This window comes from Trachurus trachurus (assembly GCF_905171665.1).
Source record: "Trachurus trachurus genome assembly, chromosome: 8".
Classification (NCBI taxonomy): domain Eukaryota; kingdom Metazoa; phylum Chordata; class Actinopteri; order Carangiformes; family Carangidae; genus Trachurus; species Trachurus trachurus.
The window spans coordinates 27345178-27360410 of record NC_139905.1 but is presented as its reverse complement, the minus strand read 5'-3'; the positions used below and the strand labels follow the sequence as shown (position 1 = coordinate 27360410).

General features: G+C 40.2%; 1 protein-coding gene across 1 annotated transcript; it reads left to right on the top strand.

Annotated features, from left to right (window-relative positions):
- Window positions 1–281: 281 nt before the first annotated feature.
- On the top strand, window positions 282–2240 carry LOC310990071 (ferritin, middle subunit). The gene is made up of 4 exons (XM_083977300.1): window positions 282–599; window positions 1071–1217; window positions 1602–1727; window positions 1833–2240. The coding sequence occupies exons 1-4, from the start codon at window positions 498–500 to the stop codon at window positions 1986–1988; spliced, it is 531 nt and encodes a 176-aa protein (XP_083833426.1). The 5' UTR covers window positions 282–497; the 3' UTR covers window positions 1989–2240.
- Window positions 2241–15233: the final 12993 nt, after the last annotated feature.

The window sequence follows — 15233 nt, the reverse complement described above, 5'->3', positions numbered from 1 at the left end:
TTTTTTTACTCACCTCTTCCATAGATAAATGACACAATTAGGCCTAAATCTAAATGTATTTGAAGTCTAACCTTAATTCAATTATCAAATTGTTCGTCAGCGGGTTTGGAGAAATACATAATTATTATCTCATGAATAAGGGAAACAAAATTGCAACTTCATGCTTTGCCTTCCAGCTCACGTGCTACTTCAGTTCAGCTCAGTGATTGGTGGAGACGTGCACGGTGACGTTGCATGCGTCACGAGGTCTGTCGCGGGGTATAAATACACGCGACGGCTCTTCTGCCATTTCACACCAGGGAAGAAACTGAAGAGGAGTTCTTGCTTCAACAGTGTTTGAACGGAACTTCTTCATTCGTCCCCGCTCTTTTCTCAAGTACTCCGCCTTACCGATACTTGCAAATCCTTTTCTACTTGAACACTACTGAAGCCGTCGACGCAAAGCTCTATTTTTGTATTTTTTTGCTAAGAAAAAGCACAAGAAAACGCCAGCCAAGATGGAGTCCCAAGTGCGTCAGAACTACCACCGCGACTGCGAGGCCGCTATCAACCGTATGGTCAACATGGAGCTGTTTGCCTCCTACACCTACACTTCCATGGTGAGAAAAACAACACTTTTAATGTTACGAATGGGCATTTTGTACATATCATGTGTTATTTTTCGATAATTTATCAACTACTCACTGTGAGGTTGACGTCAAGTCAGCTCATTCATACACAATGGATCTTACATTTAGTCAACAACTGATGCATTTATACTGTATTTCAGTTAGAACTTATACAACTGTCTTTAATCTTCTTGGTGGTTTACTCTTGATTAGCAGGTGGTCAGATAAGAGTGTGTTTTTGTTTTGTGGCCCCTCCCACTTGCCAAGAAATGCTGTGTCATCCTTAGATGGCAGCCTGTCTGTGTCTAGACTATCTAAAGTCATGACTCACGTCTCTGACCCCTGCCTGGCCGCATAACCACTGTTTGTCACAGTGTTTTTTAGCCAAATAATAATAATAGGTGATCGTCGTCTAATAACAGTCTTTGTCCTCTGTCCTCCCCCTCCTGTCCCCTCTCACAGGCCTTCTACTTCTCCCGTGACGATGTGGCCCTCCCAGGCTTTGCCCACTTCTTCAAGGAGAACAGCCACGAGGAGAGGGAGCATGCTGACAAGCTGCTGTCCTTCCAGAACAACAGAGGCGGACGCATCTTCCTGCAGGACATCAAGGTCAGTACTGTTGCAACATTTGTCACCACACCTGCCACAGATGCACTGAGGATAACATGCAGAACTTGAATAACACTTTAAGTTTTCTCTTGCGTGTGTTAAAACTAAAATATTGTACACAATTGGCCCTGATTTGTTTATTAGCTATAATGCATTGCTAATCCATTGCCTTTATGGTTGTGGCCTTCTATTTCACTATTTAATAAATCTTATGTGGACCTAAATCTTGTGTGAATTAATAGATTTCCTCAGTAATCATTACTAAATATCTGGGCTAATCCTCTGAGCCCATAATGAGACAGTTTCTCAGATCACTGCATGTGTACACAAGGCTTAATGTAATAGAAGTTCAATCTGCTATAATTAAATGTCATTCCTCCGTAGAAACCGGAGCGTGATGAGTGGGGGAGCGGGCTGGAGGCCATGCAGTGCGCTCTGCAGCTGGAGAAGAACGTCAACCAGGCTCTGCTGGACCTGCACAAGCTGGCCTCACAGCATGCAGACCCTCATGTGAGTTGTAGCAAGAGACTGCTCATGCTGAAATAAGAAGATTGACATTAGACTTTATCCGTCTGTTTTTACAAACCACTAATTGTTCTCTCCTCTGGTCCTCAGATGTGCGACTTCCTGGAGACCCACTACCTGAACGAGCAGGTGGAGGCCATCAAGAAGCTGGGTGACTACATCACCAACCTCACCCGCATGGATGCCCACAACAACAAGATGGCAGAGTACCTGTTTGACAAGCACACCCTGGGTAGCAAGAGCTAAATGCAAAAGCTCTGTATCGAGCCTCAAGTGAAAAATGTAACACAGGCTTAAAATCTTCACACTGCTCTGCTCCAGCTGTTATTCACTGAGCGTAATCAAATCTACTCCGATTAACACAAAGTTGATAAGTGCTCGTACGTTGTGGTGGTATCGCTATTTTTAAATGTTAACGGAAACCTTACTCCTGCGACATTTTAACCAAGATTGTAACCGTTTCTGATCTGTTAATCTGAATAAACATTTTGAGCTGGATATTTGGTGTCTGTCTTCATCAGTTTTGACCTTCCTGTATTTCATGAAAGGTGTAGGTACAATGGTAACTTGACGGCTTAAAAAACATTTTGTCATGGTAATAAAAGCCAGAATACATATTGATTTGAAAAAGAATTCAAATCAATATGCACTTATATGGTAGAGTAACATCAATTTTTAAACTGTTGGAAAAACTATAAAGGACTAAAAATCTCCACATCCTTGTCAAGTGATTAAACCTGCAATGCTGATCTTTGGCCACTTGGTGGCAGCATGAGTTATAACATCTATTCACCTATCGCAGTCGTTCACTTCAAGCTGTGTTTCAATGTGTGTGGGGGATTAGTCAACATTTGTCCCTCTGCTGATCAGTATGACCTCTTTCTCACTTTGTTCACGTCACATTAAAAAAGTTATCTGATTTAAATGAAGTTCAAATTGACATCTTTTCATGTCCTTTAAGTTTAAGACATAAAAGTCCATCACAGAAAACAGACCTTTGCTCTCTCTCTCATTTCTCAGTGTGTTAGGGTGAATGTTTCTGATGTAACCCTGACAGTTCCAGTGGTTGGTTGCTGTCCAGTGATGGGGTGCCGAAAGCTGCTCATGCTGAAAATAACAGCAATATTTTCACATTTAGCGTCAAACCAAAGTGGTGTGAATTTATTAAAGTCACTTTAGCACATTTAACACAATATTTGTTAAATTTGAAATTTATCAAATAGTTAACCAGGCTCTTCAGACAGGAAGAGCCGGTGTTAACTCCGAATTTTGTCTGCATTGTGGTTCTCGTTTGTAGCGGAGATGGAAATCACCAAATTCACCAAAATAAAAGTGTTCACCAACATAAAACTTATAAAATAGACATAATCATAGACTGTAAAAAGAAGCTTACAATAAAAGCGAATGGTTAACTTAATGGCTCGGGGACTTTCTTGTAAATTATATTGAATTTTTTTGTACCACAACGGTTTTAGTGTTATTTCGGCCTAAAATTCGTGCATAAATTAGGGCGTGGTTACGTTGAGTGACAGGTTCACAGACGGCCACCGGCAGTTAGCTCGTTGCTAAAGCATCGGCTGGAGGCTAGGCTAGGCTAGGCTACACCCAGAGCAGAGGTCCGCGGCTAACAGGCACTGCGGTGTCCTTTTTTTCTCCTGCTATTTTCGGGTAGTTTTTTTCTGCCAATATGCCGTGTTGTGCTGTGGACTGTACTAGCCGATCGTCAAAGGATTCTGTGCAGTTTTTTCGGTGAGTAAATATCTAGTAGCCTACTATTTTACCCATTGACTGTATAAAATAGATTTTGCCCGATTTTGCTTGGATGTTGGCACTTATTGGCATGGATCGGCATATTTTGCCGCTGGCTTATAATGACATATTGCCGACTCATGGTCTCTGCTGATACCTATGGCTGATAGGCTAGTTGCGCTAAAAATGGAGCTGAATATCGAAGTGGAATCATTATTATCAGAATGACATCATCCAGGTCAGAGGTTAGTAGGTCAACCTACAGACCCCGGGTGTTGATAACAGCTAACCACGGACTCAGAGGGGAATAGCACTAGCGTATCATAACAAAATATTGGTGAAATGAACGAGTTTCGCAGCGGATAATGTGTTATTTAGAGGCTGCATTCCGCTGCCCTGTAGACTCGCATTATATGGATATACGCAGTGGCGGCCTTAGACATCTGGGGGCCCGTTTCAATATTTCATATGAGGCCCTATGCTGTTAAACATGAAATTATTTGCCCATGTGCCCATGTGTCGCTGATGCTTTAAACCCTGAAAGGACGCAGTAAACGCGCTATGCATCCCAGGTACACACAACACATTAAGTGTTAAAATCACTACCAGGGCAAGAAACCAGGACTTAACAGAAAAAACGAGGACTGAAGTTGGTTTTCATCAAAAAACAAAAAACAAAAACATGAACAGGAATCTTAACACAATCAAAAACTACAGGCTTTATAATAATATTCTGAATTCAAATTGGCAACAAAAGTAATGAGAGCAAAGTGCTCCGCGTTATTTCAGCACCACGACCACGGACAAGGAAAGGACGAGACATGCGGACAGACAGACGTCTACAGGTGCTGATCCTGTCGGTGCTGCGCTGCTGGAGCAGCAGACAGGCAGCTGTCTCCTCCATTAGTAAAATCTGTAAATAAGCTGCCAATAATATCACATTTTAGTTGTGCTCTCGCTGTGTTTTATTTCTCTGTTAAGTTAGGACGTACTCATAGATCGCCTGTTTGGAGGCATTTTAACCCGAGGAAAAAAAGAAAAGAGGAGGAAAGTGATTGACAGACGTCAATCATCAGGTTACGCAACTGGGCGCACATCAGGAGAAAAGCAGGAAAAACAAAAGGACATTAGAAACGCTAAGAGAAAAGGAATAATACTGGGAGAAGGAAAACGAGGGTCTATTGATAGTTTGCGGGCCGTTTTCAAAGGTAAGACAAGTTGTTATTGATATTTCCTGCCGTATTATTAATCAGGAGCGATTAGTCCCGTCGCGGTGTGGCATGATACGCGCATCAGTGGTTGTAGAGCGGATCAGGGGTCGAGTGTGTGACCGCACGCGGTGGACAGAGCTGTTTGTGTGTGTGTGTGTATGATAAGGTGAAATCTATGAATTATTGTGCTGTCTTTGACTTGGTGGCTGGCAGCTGGGGGCCCCCCTGGTGGCTGGGGCCCGTTTCAATTGAAACGGTTGAAACATAGGTAAGGCCGCCTATGGATATACGCGGCTCTCGGCTGGAGCTAATTTCGTCGGAACGACTTGTAATGACACCAAAGTTATCTGGGTGAGTAAATGATCGTATTTTATGCTAGAAATAAGGTCCAGATTGTAAAAAACGGTAATTATCCTTTAATGTCTCATTTGATTGTCCTGTCATCCTGATCTTCCTCTGTGTGTGTGTGTGTGTGTGTGTGTGTGTGTGTGTGTGTGTGTGTGTGTGTGTGTGTGTGTGTGTGTGTGTGTGTGTGTGTGTGTGTGTGTGTGTGTTCCAGTTTGAGTCACAACTACATCACTGATGCGTCTACAGTCCAGTTGCTGCAGCTGGTCTCCATCAACCCATGGAGTCTGTGCGGTGAGTTCACATCAGAGTCAGCAGCTCTGATGAGTTCACATCACACACACGTTGTTGTGTGTCAGTGAGTGACGTTCACTCTCTGCTCTGTGTTTTCCTTCCAGACTCTTCTACAACAGCATCGTGAACAGTGCAGCCTTCCGGAGACACAGGCAGTTTGAAGTGTGTTGAAGCAGTCGTCGTCACTGATCTGTGAGTCAGTGTTCACCAGAGATCACTGCAGTGTAAGAACCACAGGTTCTTAGATACACCAGGTCATAACTTTTACACAGGATGGCTGGCCTCATTCTTTTTTATCTTTTACCTTTAGTGAGAACAACAGTCTTTTTGTATCCTGTGAACTGTAATTAAGTAATTAAGTTCCAATCAGGAGAAACCCACATTCAGTTTCAGTACGTCAGGAATATGAGAAACATTTATAGTTGAGATTTTAAATCAAGTACTGTAAGAGATGATCAGGAGAGAGTCGTGTCCTCGTTCAAATACCTTGTTTACTGTAAACCTCAATAATCAGTGCAGAGCGGAGATGTTGGACGTCTGCAGGTTTCAACAACTAACTGGACTGGTCAGACTCAGACAGCACTGGACCCTCATTCTGGACATCAGGACTGACCTCATACGTGCAGCTAGTGTTTACCTGTTGATCATTACCTCATCACCCTACAGTGAACATACAGTACATGGCACATGTGCAGCAACAGCTTTTGAGATTGATTTGCTCTTTATTAGTTCTATTTTTATTGTTTTATTAGATGTGTTAGTTTCTAAATTGAAAGAAAATGAACCCCCAGATGTCAGATTTATGTTGGCACGGATTCGGGAAGAAAGGATCCTTAATGCACATGTTGTGGGACTGCCCTGAGGTGAGGAGGTTTTGGGAGGGAGTCCGAGATTGTCTACGTTTAATTTTGGAGGATGGTGTAATAATTTTCCCTGAGGTGTGTTTGTTGGGCGCTAAGGTGGACGGTGTAGGATCTGATACAAAGCAGCGACTAGTAACACTTGGTTTTCTCTCTGTAAAGAGTATCATATTAATGAATTGGAGGGTACGGAAACCCAACTGATTTTGTTTGAACAACTGGCTTAAAGAATTTATCAAATTAATAATGATGGAATGTGCAGCCTCAGTACTACATGAACTGTACAGAGAGGGACTAGATGGTCCCTGGACACTAAAAATACTTAAGTGAGAGGAATGCACCTCAAGAGAGACTGTAATAGCCAGTATATATGAATATGACAGAAATTCTACCTCACTGGGGAAATGTTGGCACAGTGATTTACTAAGTATATTGAGTAATAGTCTTTAATTCCTGGTGAATGTCTTTGTGTTGTGTGTGTGTGTACATGTGTATGAGGGCACCATCAAGTCAACATTGGTCAGTTCCTACAAATACGTAGGCCCTGTAAGTGACGACCAACCTAAATGGGATGTAAACACTGAGGCTTTTTCTGTCAGTCCAGTGATTCTGTGTCGTTTTTTATCAGTCCTTCATTGAAAGCTTTCTAACTTATTCTTTTATCTATCTGTTGGTTTAACAACCTGTCACTCAAGGACAGAAACAGTCTTAACAGGGTTGTGAAAACCTGCTACAAGATTAAGCACAGAGATTTAGCTTCTCTGTGGGAGCAACAGGTTGTGAGGAAGTCACACAGGATTCTTTAGTATATTTTAGCAAATGAACTCTCACTGTTGCCTTCAGGGCCTCGTTATGCCCAGCCAGCTTGTCAGAGTCAACGTTGGTCCGAGTCTTTCTCTCCTCTGCTGTCCAACTGTTAAACATGACCATGTGAATTCAGTCTGAATCTGTACGGGACTCGTATTGTGTCCTGTTTACTGGGGACTTTTATGTATTTTATCATTATAGAGATTGTGCTTTTAATGAAGATGTTTATTGAAATGTGTAACTTTTATTAGAGGGACAGGGTCTTTATGTGGTGCGTTGTTAATCTCCTCAAACATTTTGACTTATTTGTTCCTGAGTGTCTTGTTCATCCTGAGGACATTTCAACATGTTTCTAATAAAATCAATCATTTCTCATTGTACACTGATCTAAAAAGTCTAGAAATTAAATAATATTCCTGACATGAAAACGCTGAGTGTTAGTTTTAGTATCACACACACACACACACTTCCTGTTTCACCTGCTAGTACCAGTTAGCTGTTAGCTGCTGAGCTAGCTGCTGTCTCTGTTACCATGGACACACGGAGCAGATTCAAACGTCTCGTTCTACGTCATCACGTCTCTGCAGCTTCAACAGCTTCTTCATAAACTTTGCTAGTCAGTTTAGTAAAAGTTTTATCGCACTTACAGAGACTTGGAGCGAAGTTCTCATAGACTCAGGTGATCTTCAGGTTGTCTGTTTACGTCACACACCTGAGACAGGAAGTTTGAGTTGAACATGAGAACACGAAATACCCCACCCCCGATACTCCACACAGGAATGAAACACCTGGCCTCAGTCCCCTGGTATCTTGTTATAGCTAACGTTATGTAACGGTAACAGTATGGACATTTTAGGTAATAGCCTAACTTGCTTTCAATACGTTTAGCTAGCTATCAAACTCAACTGACTAGCTACAATACATTATTTCATACATTATTTTTCACTAGCTAGCGTGTTGCGCAGATAGAAACTCCATTTATATTCACCATTTACTTCACCAGAGAAACTCCTCGCAGTTGCCTCACACGCCATTTTCCTGTTGTTGTCGTTGTCCACTGATCCTGGGTCAGTGGTGTGGGCGGGGCCGTATGAGCTGGGGGTACTTCCAGGGGCGTGTCCAAAGCCACCGACGGGAGGAGATTTGCATATTACCTAAATATTTAGCCAAACATTTAACATTTAGATGATTTAGATTTAACATTTAACATATACAGTAGATTTAATTAGATTTAGATTTAACATTTAGATTCATATTTAGTATTTATATTTTACATAGGTGTAACATTTAATACTGTATTTAGATTTAACTATTTGATAAATTTCAAATTTAACAAATATTGTGTTAAATGTGCTAAAAAAGGACTTTCAGAAATTCACACCACTTTTTTAAACATGGTTTGACGCTAAATGTGACAAAATACTGCTGTTATTTTCATCATGAGCAGCTTTACAAACAGCACCCCATAGTGCTGAAGTGAGTAAAACTATTGTGAAACAAGTGTATCCATTAAAGCAGAAGTAAGCGATCCGGTCGTTTTGGCTAACTTTCTGTCAGCCGATGGAGTTAGCAGTCCCCGCCCTCGTGCCTACGTCACCACATTCACGCGCATCCCTTGGCTGCACACACAGAGAGGACCGCCCCTTTATGCCGTTCTCTCTCCTCATTGGATAAAGGTTGTAGGATACAAGGAAAGTTTTCTCCTCGGCTTACAGCAGAGCAGAGTGACTGACAGACCCGTGTTTCAGACCAAACACTCTATATAAGTGATTGCTGTCGGAAGATATTTTACTATAACGGCCACTCGTAACTTCCGACCCGTGAAATCGTACCAGTACGTCTTTTTGTGCAGTCTATGTACCAGATCGAACTGGTACGACTTCACAGGTCGGAAAAAAACGAGTTTCCTTGAACGCACCATAACAGTCCTCGTCCCTACGTCGCCACATTCACGGCGTTCCTTGGCTGCACACACAGCCCTGCATTCCGTTCTCTCTCCTCATTGGATAAAGGTTGTAGGATACAAGGAAAGTTTTCTCCTCGGCTTACAGCAGAGCAGAGGGACTGACAGACCCGTGTTTCAGACCAAACACTCTATATAAGTGATTGCTGTCGGAAGATATAACTATTTAAGACTTATATTAACACAAACATTCCGCTTACTTCTGCTTTAACTATTTGATAAATTTCAAATTTGACAAATATTGTGTTAAATGTGCTAAAAAGTGACTTTCAGAAATTCACACCACTTTTTTAAACATGGTTTGACGCTAAATGTGACAAAATATTGCTGTTATTTTCAGCATGAGCAGCTTTACAAACGGCATCCCATAGTGCTGAAGTGAATAAAACTATTGTGAAACAAGTGTATCCATTAAGATAACTCACAAATCCAAAAGCTGCGGGTAAAATTAGCTTTTCTTAAAAGTTTAAATTTTCCAAAAGGTTTATCTCACACATGGTGGATATTAAACAGACAAGACTGTTGATGTATTTCAGAAAGCCCGAGAATCCCATTCTCTTTAGCATATCCTGCAATCTAAATGTAGCTGTTTCAACCATTTAAAGAATTTTATTTCATCTAATTCAGCATCCATCCATCCCTCCCTCCCTACTGTTTTAGCAGATTAGGAGTTACACAGAGAGAGAGAGAGAGAGAGAGAGAGAGAGAGAGAGAGAGAGAGAGAGAGAGAGAGAGAGCTTGAGCTGCCTGGCACACTGTAAAATGCAGGCACCTTTACGTGTTAGTTAAGATGCGATCCACTGTACAAAAAACAAAACTAAACAAATAATGAAACAACTTCGCTTTCTCCAACACCAATTCATTTGTATTTAATAAACTTGTTCAATTTAGTTAAACCGGAGCCTATCTTACAAAAAACACATTGTACAAGAATATAATGAAAAACCCAAAAATGTTGTTTACACGTAGAAGGCCTCAAGTCACAGTGTTGGAAGTCACTCTTGAACATGGACTTTTTTTTGCAGTGTTGGGGAACAGTAAGTGGTTTGCAGTGAGGGATATTGTGGAGATTAACACAGAAGGGGGAGGGGGAGGGATACAAAGAGAGAGAGAGACAGGACGAGGGAGTTGTGTACAAGGACATCTCTTATGTCAGTAGTGTTGAATTTGTCTAGAGACCATTTGCAAAAATAAAAAAGACCAAAGAAACAAGAGGGACTGACACAAAACAAGGTGAGTAGCTATTATTCATTAATTTTTGTTTATTTTGGATGTTAAGCTCATTAGTCATTAAAATTGATGTCCTAAACCAATTAATTAAGACAAACAGTTGTAAAATCTGTGTGCATTAGCCTAATTCTGCAATCAAGGGAAACAGAAAACTAAAAACAACTTGGGACTTAGGATTTAAACTTGGTGCTGCCAAATACTGTGAAATCTTGACATTTTAAATGATTAATTTACCGTAATGTAACTCCATAAATGACTTTATCTCTAGTTAATTTCACTAACTTTGCCTTACCCTTCTTTTTTTTTTTATCCATGTCTATCGACTAATATTCTCTGTGTAGCCTAACTGTGCTATGAGACAGCCACAGTCGCAGGGAGCACAAGGTTAATGTTAATTCATTGGATTTAATGTCACTGCTAATTTTGATGATACTCTGTCTTTCAATTTGCACTTTTCACTGACAAAGTTCTTCCAGGAGAGAAACATTAGATTTGACCTATAGTGGAGAATGTCTTCCAAAACTGGCAAAGATTAGTTTAAGTGGATTATAGGGCACTAATGCACGTCTATTTACAGTGTCTGTGTTCACGTGAAGTCACCTGCAATACACCTCAATACACCTCTGTAAGGCTAATGTCTCCTGTGAGGGTGTGATTCTGGGTGCCTCTTTGCACCATAATTAGTTTTGCGTGTTTTTTTTTTTTTTTTAACGTTGCAGATTTGCACCAAGCTGTTAAACACACTGACTGTGAATATTGCATGCATAGATGTGCTCATTGAAATATGAGCAAATGTTAGGCCTATTATAGCTGCAGCAACCAAAAAATACCAAAATTAGACAAATTTAAGTTATGCCAACGAAATTTGTTCAAGATGCCTGGACAGATGGATTTCAATAAAAACGTGTTGCTTGTAGCAGTGATTTGTTTGACATTTTGTGAATGATGTTTTGTATTTTATACAGAAAGTTAAATGAGGAAATCGACATCTTTGTCATATCTGTATGACAAATATGCAGCCAGTGCCAGCAGCAGGTTAGCTTAGCACAAAGACTGGAAGCAGGAAAATAGAGCTGTTTACAGTAGGCTAACTCAGAGATCACAACAAGACCCCAGGAAGTCACTGCTACAAAATAACTGCATAACCTAAAAACCAGTTTGATTAGTACAAGTTTAATATACAAAATGTTAATAAGTCAGGTTTAAAGGGGTAATTGATCAGACGCTGTAGCATATCTTTAGCTGTTTCAAGTCTGTGTGCTAGGCCAAGCTAACTGGCTGCTGGCGAAGTAGCCTAGACCTAAAGACCATTCATTTTCTCATTTAAACTAGACATAAAGTGAACATGTTTCTCAAAATGTCAAACACTGTGTTTAGTAAAAGAAGTTTAAATGAGTATTAATAGGCTAATGTTAACAAATAGGACCCTTTAAAATAGCCAACGGCAACAATAGCCTACATAGGAAAGATGGACGAGTCACAAAATGGAAAGTCTCATAGGAACAGACTATTGCTTCAGTGTTGTTATATTGAACACAATGCTATGCAGTAGCCTAGAAAAGGTTCTAAGTGGAAAAAAAACTCTTATTACAATAAACAGCCTACATGTTCGCTGCCTATTCTAAAAAATATAATAACTTGGCTTTGGATATTTCAAGTTGTCAACAAACTCCACAGTTAGTACTAACGAGTGCATGCAGTCAGGCAGAGTGTCAGAAGCCTAATGGGGCCTCGGGCTGAGTTCAGAGCTTGAGCTTTTAAACTGACAAATCCCACGGTCAGCTGTTCACCTCCAATCTGTCTGCGTGCAGAGCAGAGCGCCTTTAAATGGGAAAACAGAGCAGGACCCGGCTACAATTTTGCATCAAATTGGTGTCTGAAATATAATATAGCCTAATCTATTAAATATACTGTATACCTATCCTTAAGTATGGTTGAGAAATGTTTTTCAAAAGTTAATAGGCTACTGATAGGCTATTGTAATAATCATTTATAAATCTGCTGGTTATTATTTTGACCTCTCAGAGCCCAGTTTCACCAATTAGGATCCCATGTAATCCAAGCAGCAATCCAACTAGAAGAATACAAAATTTGACAACCTTACTGTTATAGCTTACATGAATAATAAATAATCCAAATTGCTGTCAATTATCATCCTGTAAATAGACATATAAACAAACTAAGATCTTGATTAAAACAGAAACACCCCATCTACCCTGTATGGGGCTTTGACATGTGGTTGAAAGCTTTGTATTGTTACCAAGTGGATTTTTGAGCTTGGATTCTCAGTCGTAGCCTATAATGCAAAATTGCTGTCAAAGGTCAACAGTAAACATGCATCCACGGCAGTTAGTATAACAACCTTTTCTGCAGGTATAACCATTAAACGCCTGGAGCTGGCACTTGAAATACCACTTGAAAATCTTGTTGCAAAAGCTAATACAGAACCTTCACTCAGCTTTTTGTGTTGTTACATTGTGAGTGCTGGTGGGTCTTTGCTACGCAGTCATTCACACATTAGTTGTGATGTGACATTTGTCTAAAATGTCAGACATTGTTGAAGTAAAAGGCAGATTAATTTGTTGATAACAGATTTCTGTTTATAAGACTTCTGTTTCCCCTGTTGGTCTTTTTTTATCATCTTTTTGTTTTGTTTTTGACCTAACAAAGATCTAATCTAAGCTCTCATAAACTGTAAATATAGACAAGACAACCATGTGTAGTTTGACTATAAAGCAGGTTTCAGAGAATATACAAAGCTGGTAAGCTGCTGTGACTTCTGTAATGTGATGCCAGGAAGTTGGAAAAGTTTATAACATTTAACTTCATGCAGTACTAGTTTTGTCATGATTGCAGAGAATCAATTTTTCCTCAGAGCAGCCTCACCACTTCATCCTCCCAACAAATCTTTGCTTTTCCAAACTATGAACCTATAAACAAAATTGTATTTGTCGTGAGCATGATTTCACCATTGTGCAATCTTTGGACAGAGATTTGTATTCCTACGCCGGCCAGGTCTCTGACTCACTGATGTAAGCTTTTGGCTGCGGTCCAGCCTAAATCTGCTGTGACCCAGATAACAACTGTGGTCATCATCATCCTGATTTTGGGGTGTTCTGAACTTGAGCGAAAACATCATTACAGAAACAGCAGAGTAACAGAATGCAGTCGGTGGTTTTATCCAAAGTACTTACAGCACCATCAGTAGGTTTAGACTGATGTTGGGCATTTAGATATTAGATATTCCTTCACTGTCATTCACTTCCCATATTACAGAGGCCTCTACAAACCATGACGTGCTTTTTTGAAATTTTGAAAATTCAATTACAGTATGCTGTATTTTATTATGCACAAAAAGAAAAGAAAAGGAAAAAAACAGACCTGTAGGCCTATCCAATAGCTGCATCTACTGGATGCTTGTCTTCTATGGAAAGTGTGGCCTACCTGATTTTTTCCTTCTACCGTATTTCATAAAGAAAAAAAAAACATTAATACAATTGAATCAGTACTTTTCAATTCTGCAAATTCATTCAAAACAAACAAACCTCAGGATGTAGCATTGGGGCTAAACCGTGACATCCAGCGTTCAGATTCTAGATTGCAGCATTCACTCGCTCACCCCTCCCGTCGGCATAGTGACGGTGGCCGCCGAGGACAAACACGTTCACAAACTAACCACTAACTGATAACAATATCTCTGACCAATTACTGTCGTTTTTTTTTAACACGTGTAGACTTCCATTCGTGCCTTCAGTCATGATTTCACAGTAAAAAGTTACACAGGATGACTTACAGAATGTGCCAGTTACGCAGTGCGGTCCCATGAAGAAAGATCAGAGGACAAACATACTGGACAAATACGTTATGCATCACCTGTAACAACGGCGATGCTAAAAAAAAAAAAAAGAAAAGAAAAAAAAAAGACCTGGGTCGTGCTCTCCTGCCAGTCCAGCTGCAGCTCCACAACCGTCAGAGGAGTCTCTGCTGCTCCTCTCTCTTCAGCCTGGTGTTTGGCTGCACTTTGTATAACAACAGCTCAACATTGTAAAATGTAGCTGCTAACCGTATGTATTTTATAACGGCAGAAAAAACAAAAGCAACAATGTCGATCATCCTCCGGGCACAAGCCTAGTCACAGACACTCAATAGTGCGTTTGAGCCAGGTTTGTCCGCTTTCGCGTACCGTATTCAAAGATGTCGATGCAACATGGCAGCCTCCAGTGAGTGCACCTACCACCTATGTATTTGTAAACAACTTATTCTAAGCTACGAGACAGCTTTCATTTGTATGCAGTTGTGTTTAGACTTCGGTAAATATGTATTTATGAAAGCAATATTTGATTTTTGCTAATAAAAAGCCAAATAAGCTACATACTGTCCCTTTAAGACTGTAAAATTACAAAGCAGTTGAATTTAGAAAAGACATGTTAACATCATTCTTTTCACTTTTGCGAAAAAGCACAGCTACTCACTAATCAACAGGTTTGTTAAATCTGATTCATATTGAAAGAATTGAAAAAACATGAAAACATGCAGGACTTTTGGCTCAGACTGTTTTTTTCCCCCCTAAAATAAAATAACATCCCAAAGTTAGAATCTGAGTGTTTTAGCAGCTCCCAGAGACACAGACAAAATGAGACAAAATGTAATCATGACAACAATAGAATGATAATAGTAAAATAAATAAAGATAAAATTGAAATGTATTTACAGCGGAAACATAAACAGAAGCTATAAGTAGTATTGTTGTGATACTGATCTTCTGCTATCTCATCTAATAAGTGTATTTCTGTTTTTAAGTATTATTAACCATTAGTTGATGAATAATGAGAGAGGGAATCATGACATTCACCATACACTACAGCTGTCACAGCCTGACCCACTGATCTGTCAAATTTTAATCAGTAAGGTTTCTCTATGTGTTTGTGAGAGGTTTCCACTGCTGTCCATCCGTCCATGCAGTGCACACACACACAGGTCTCCCTCTCTAATCCTATGCTTATGCAATCCAGGGGGCTGCAAGGATCAACAAC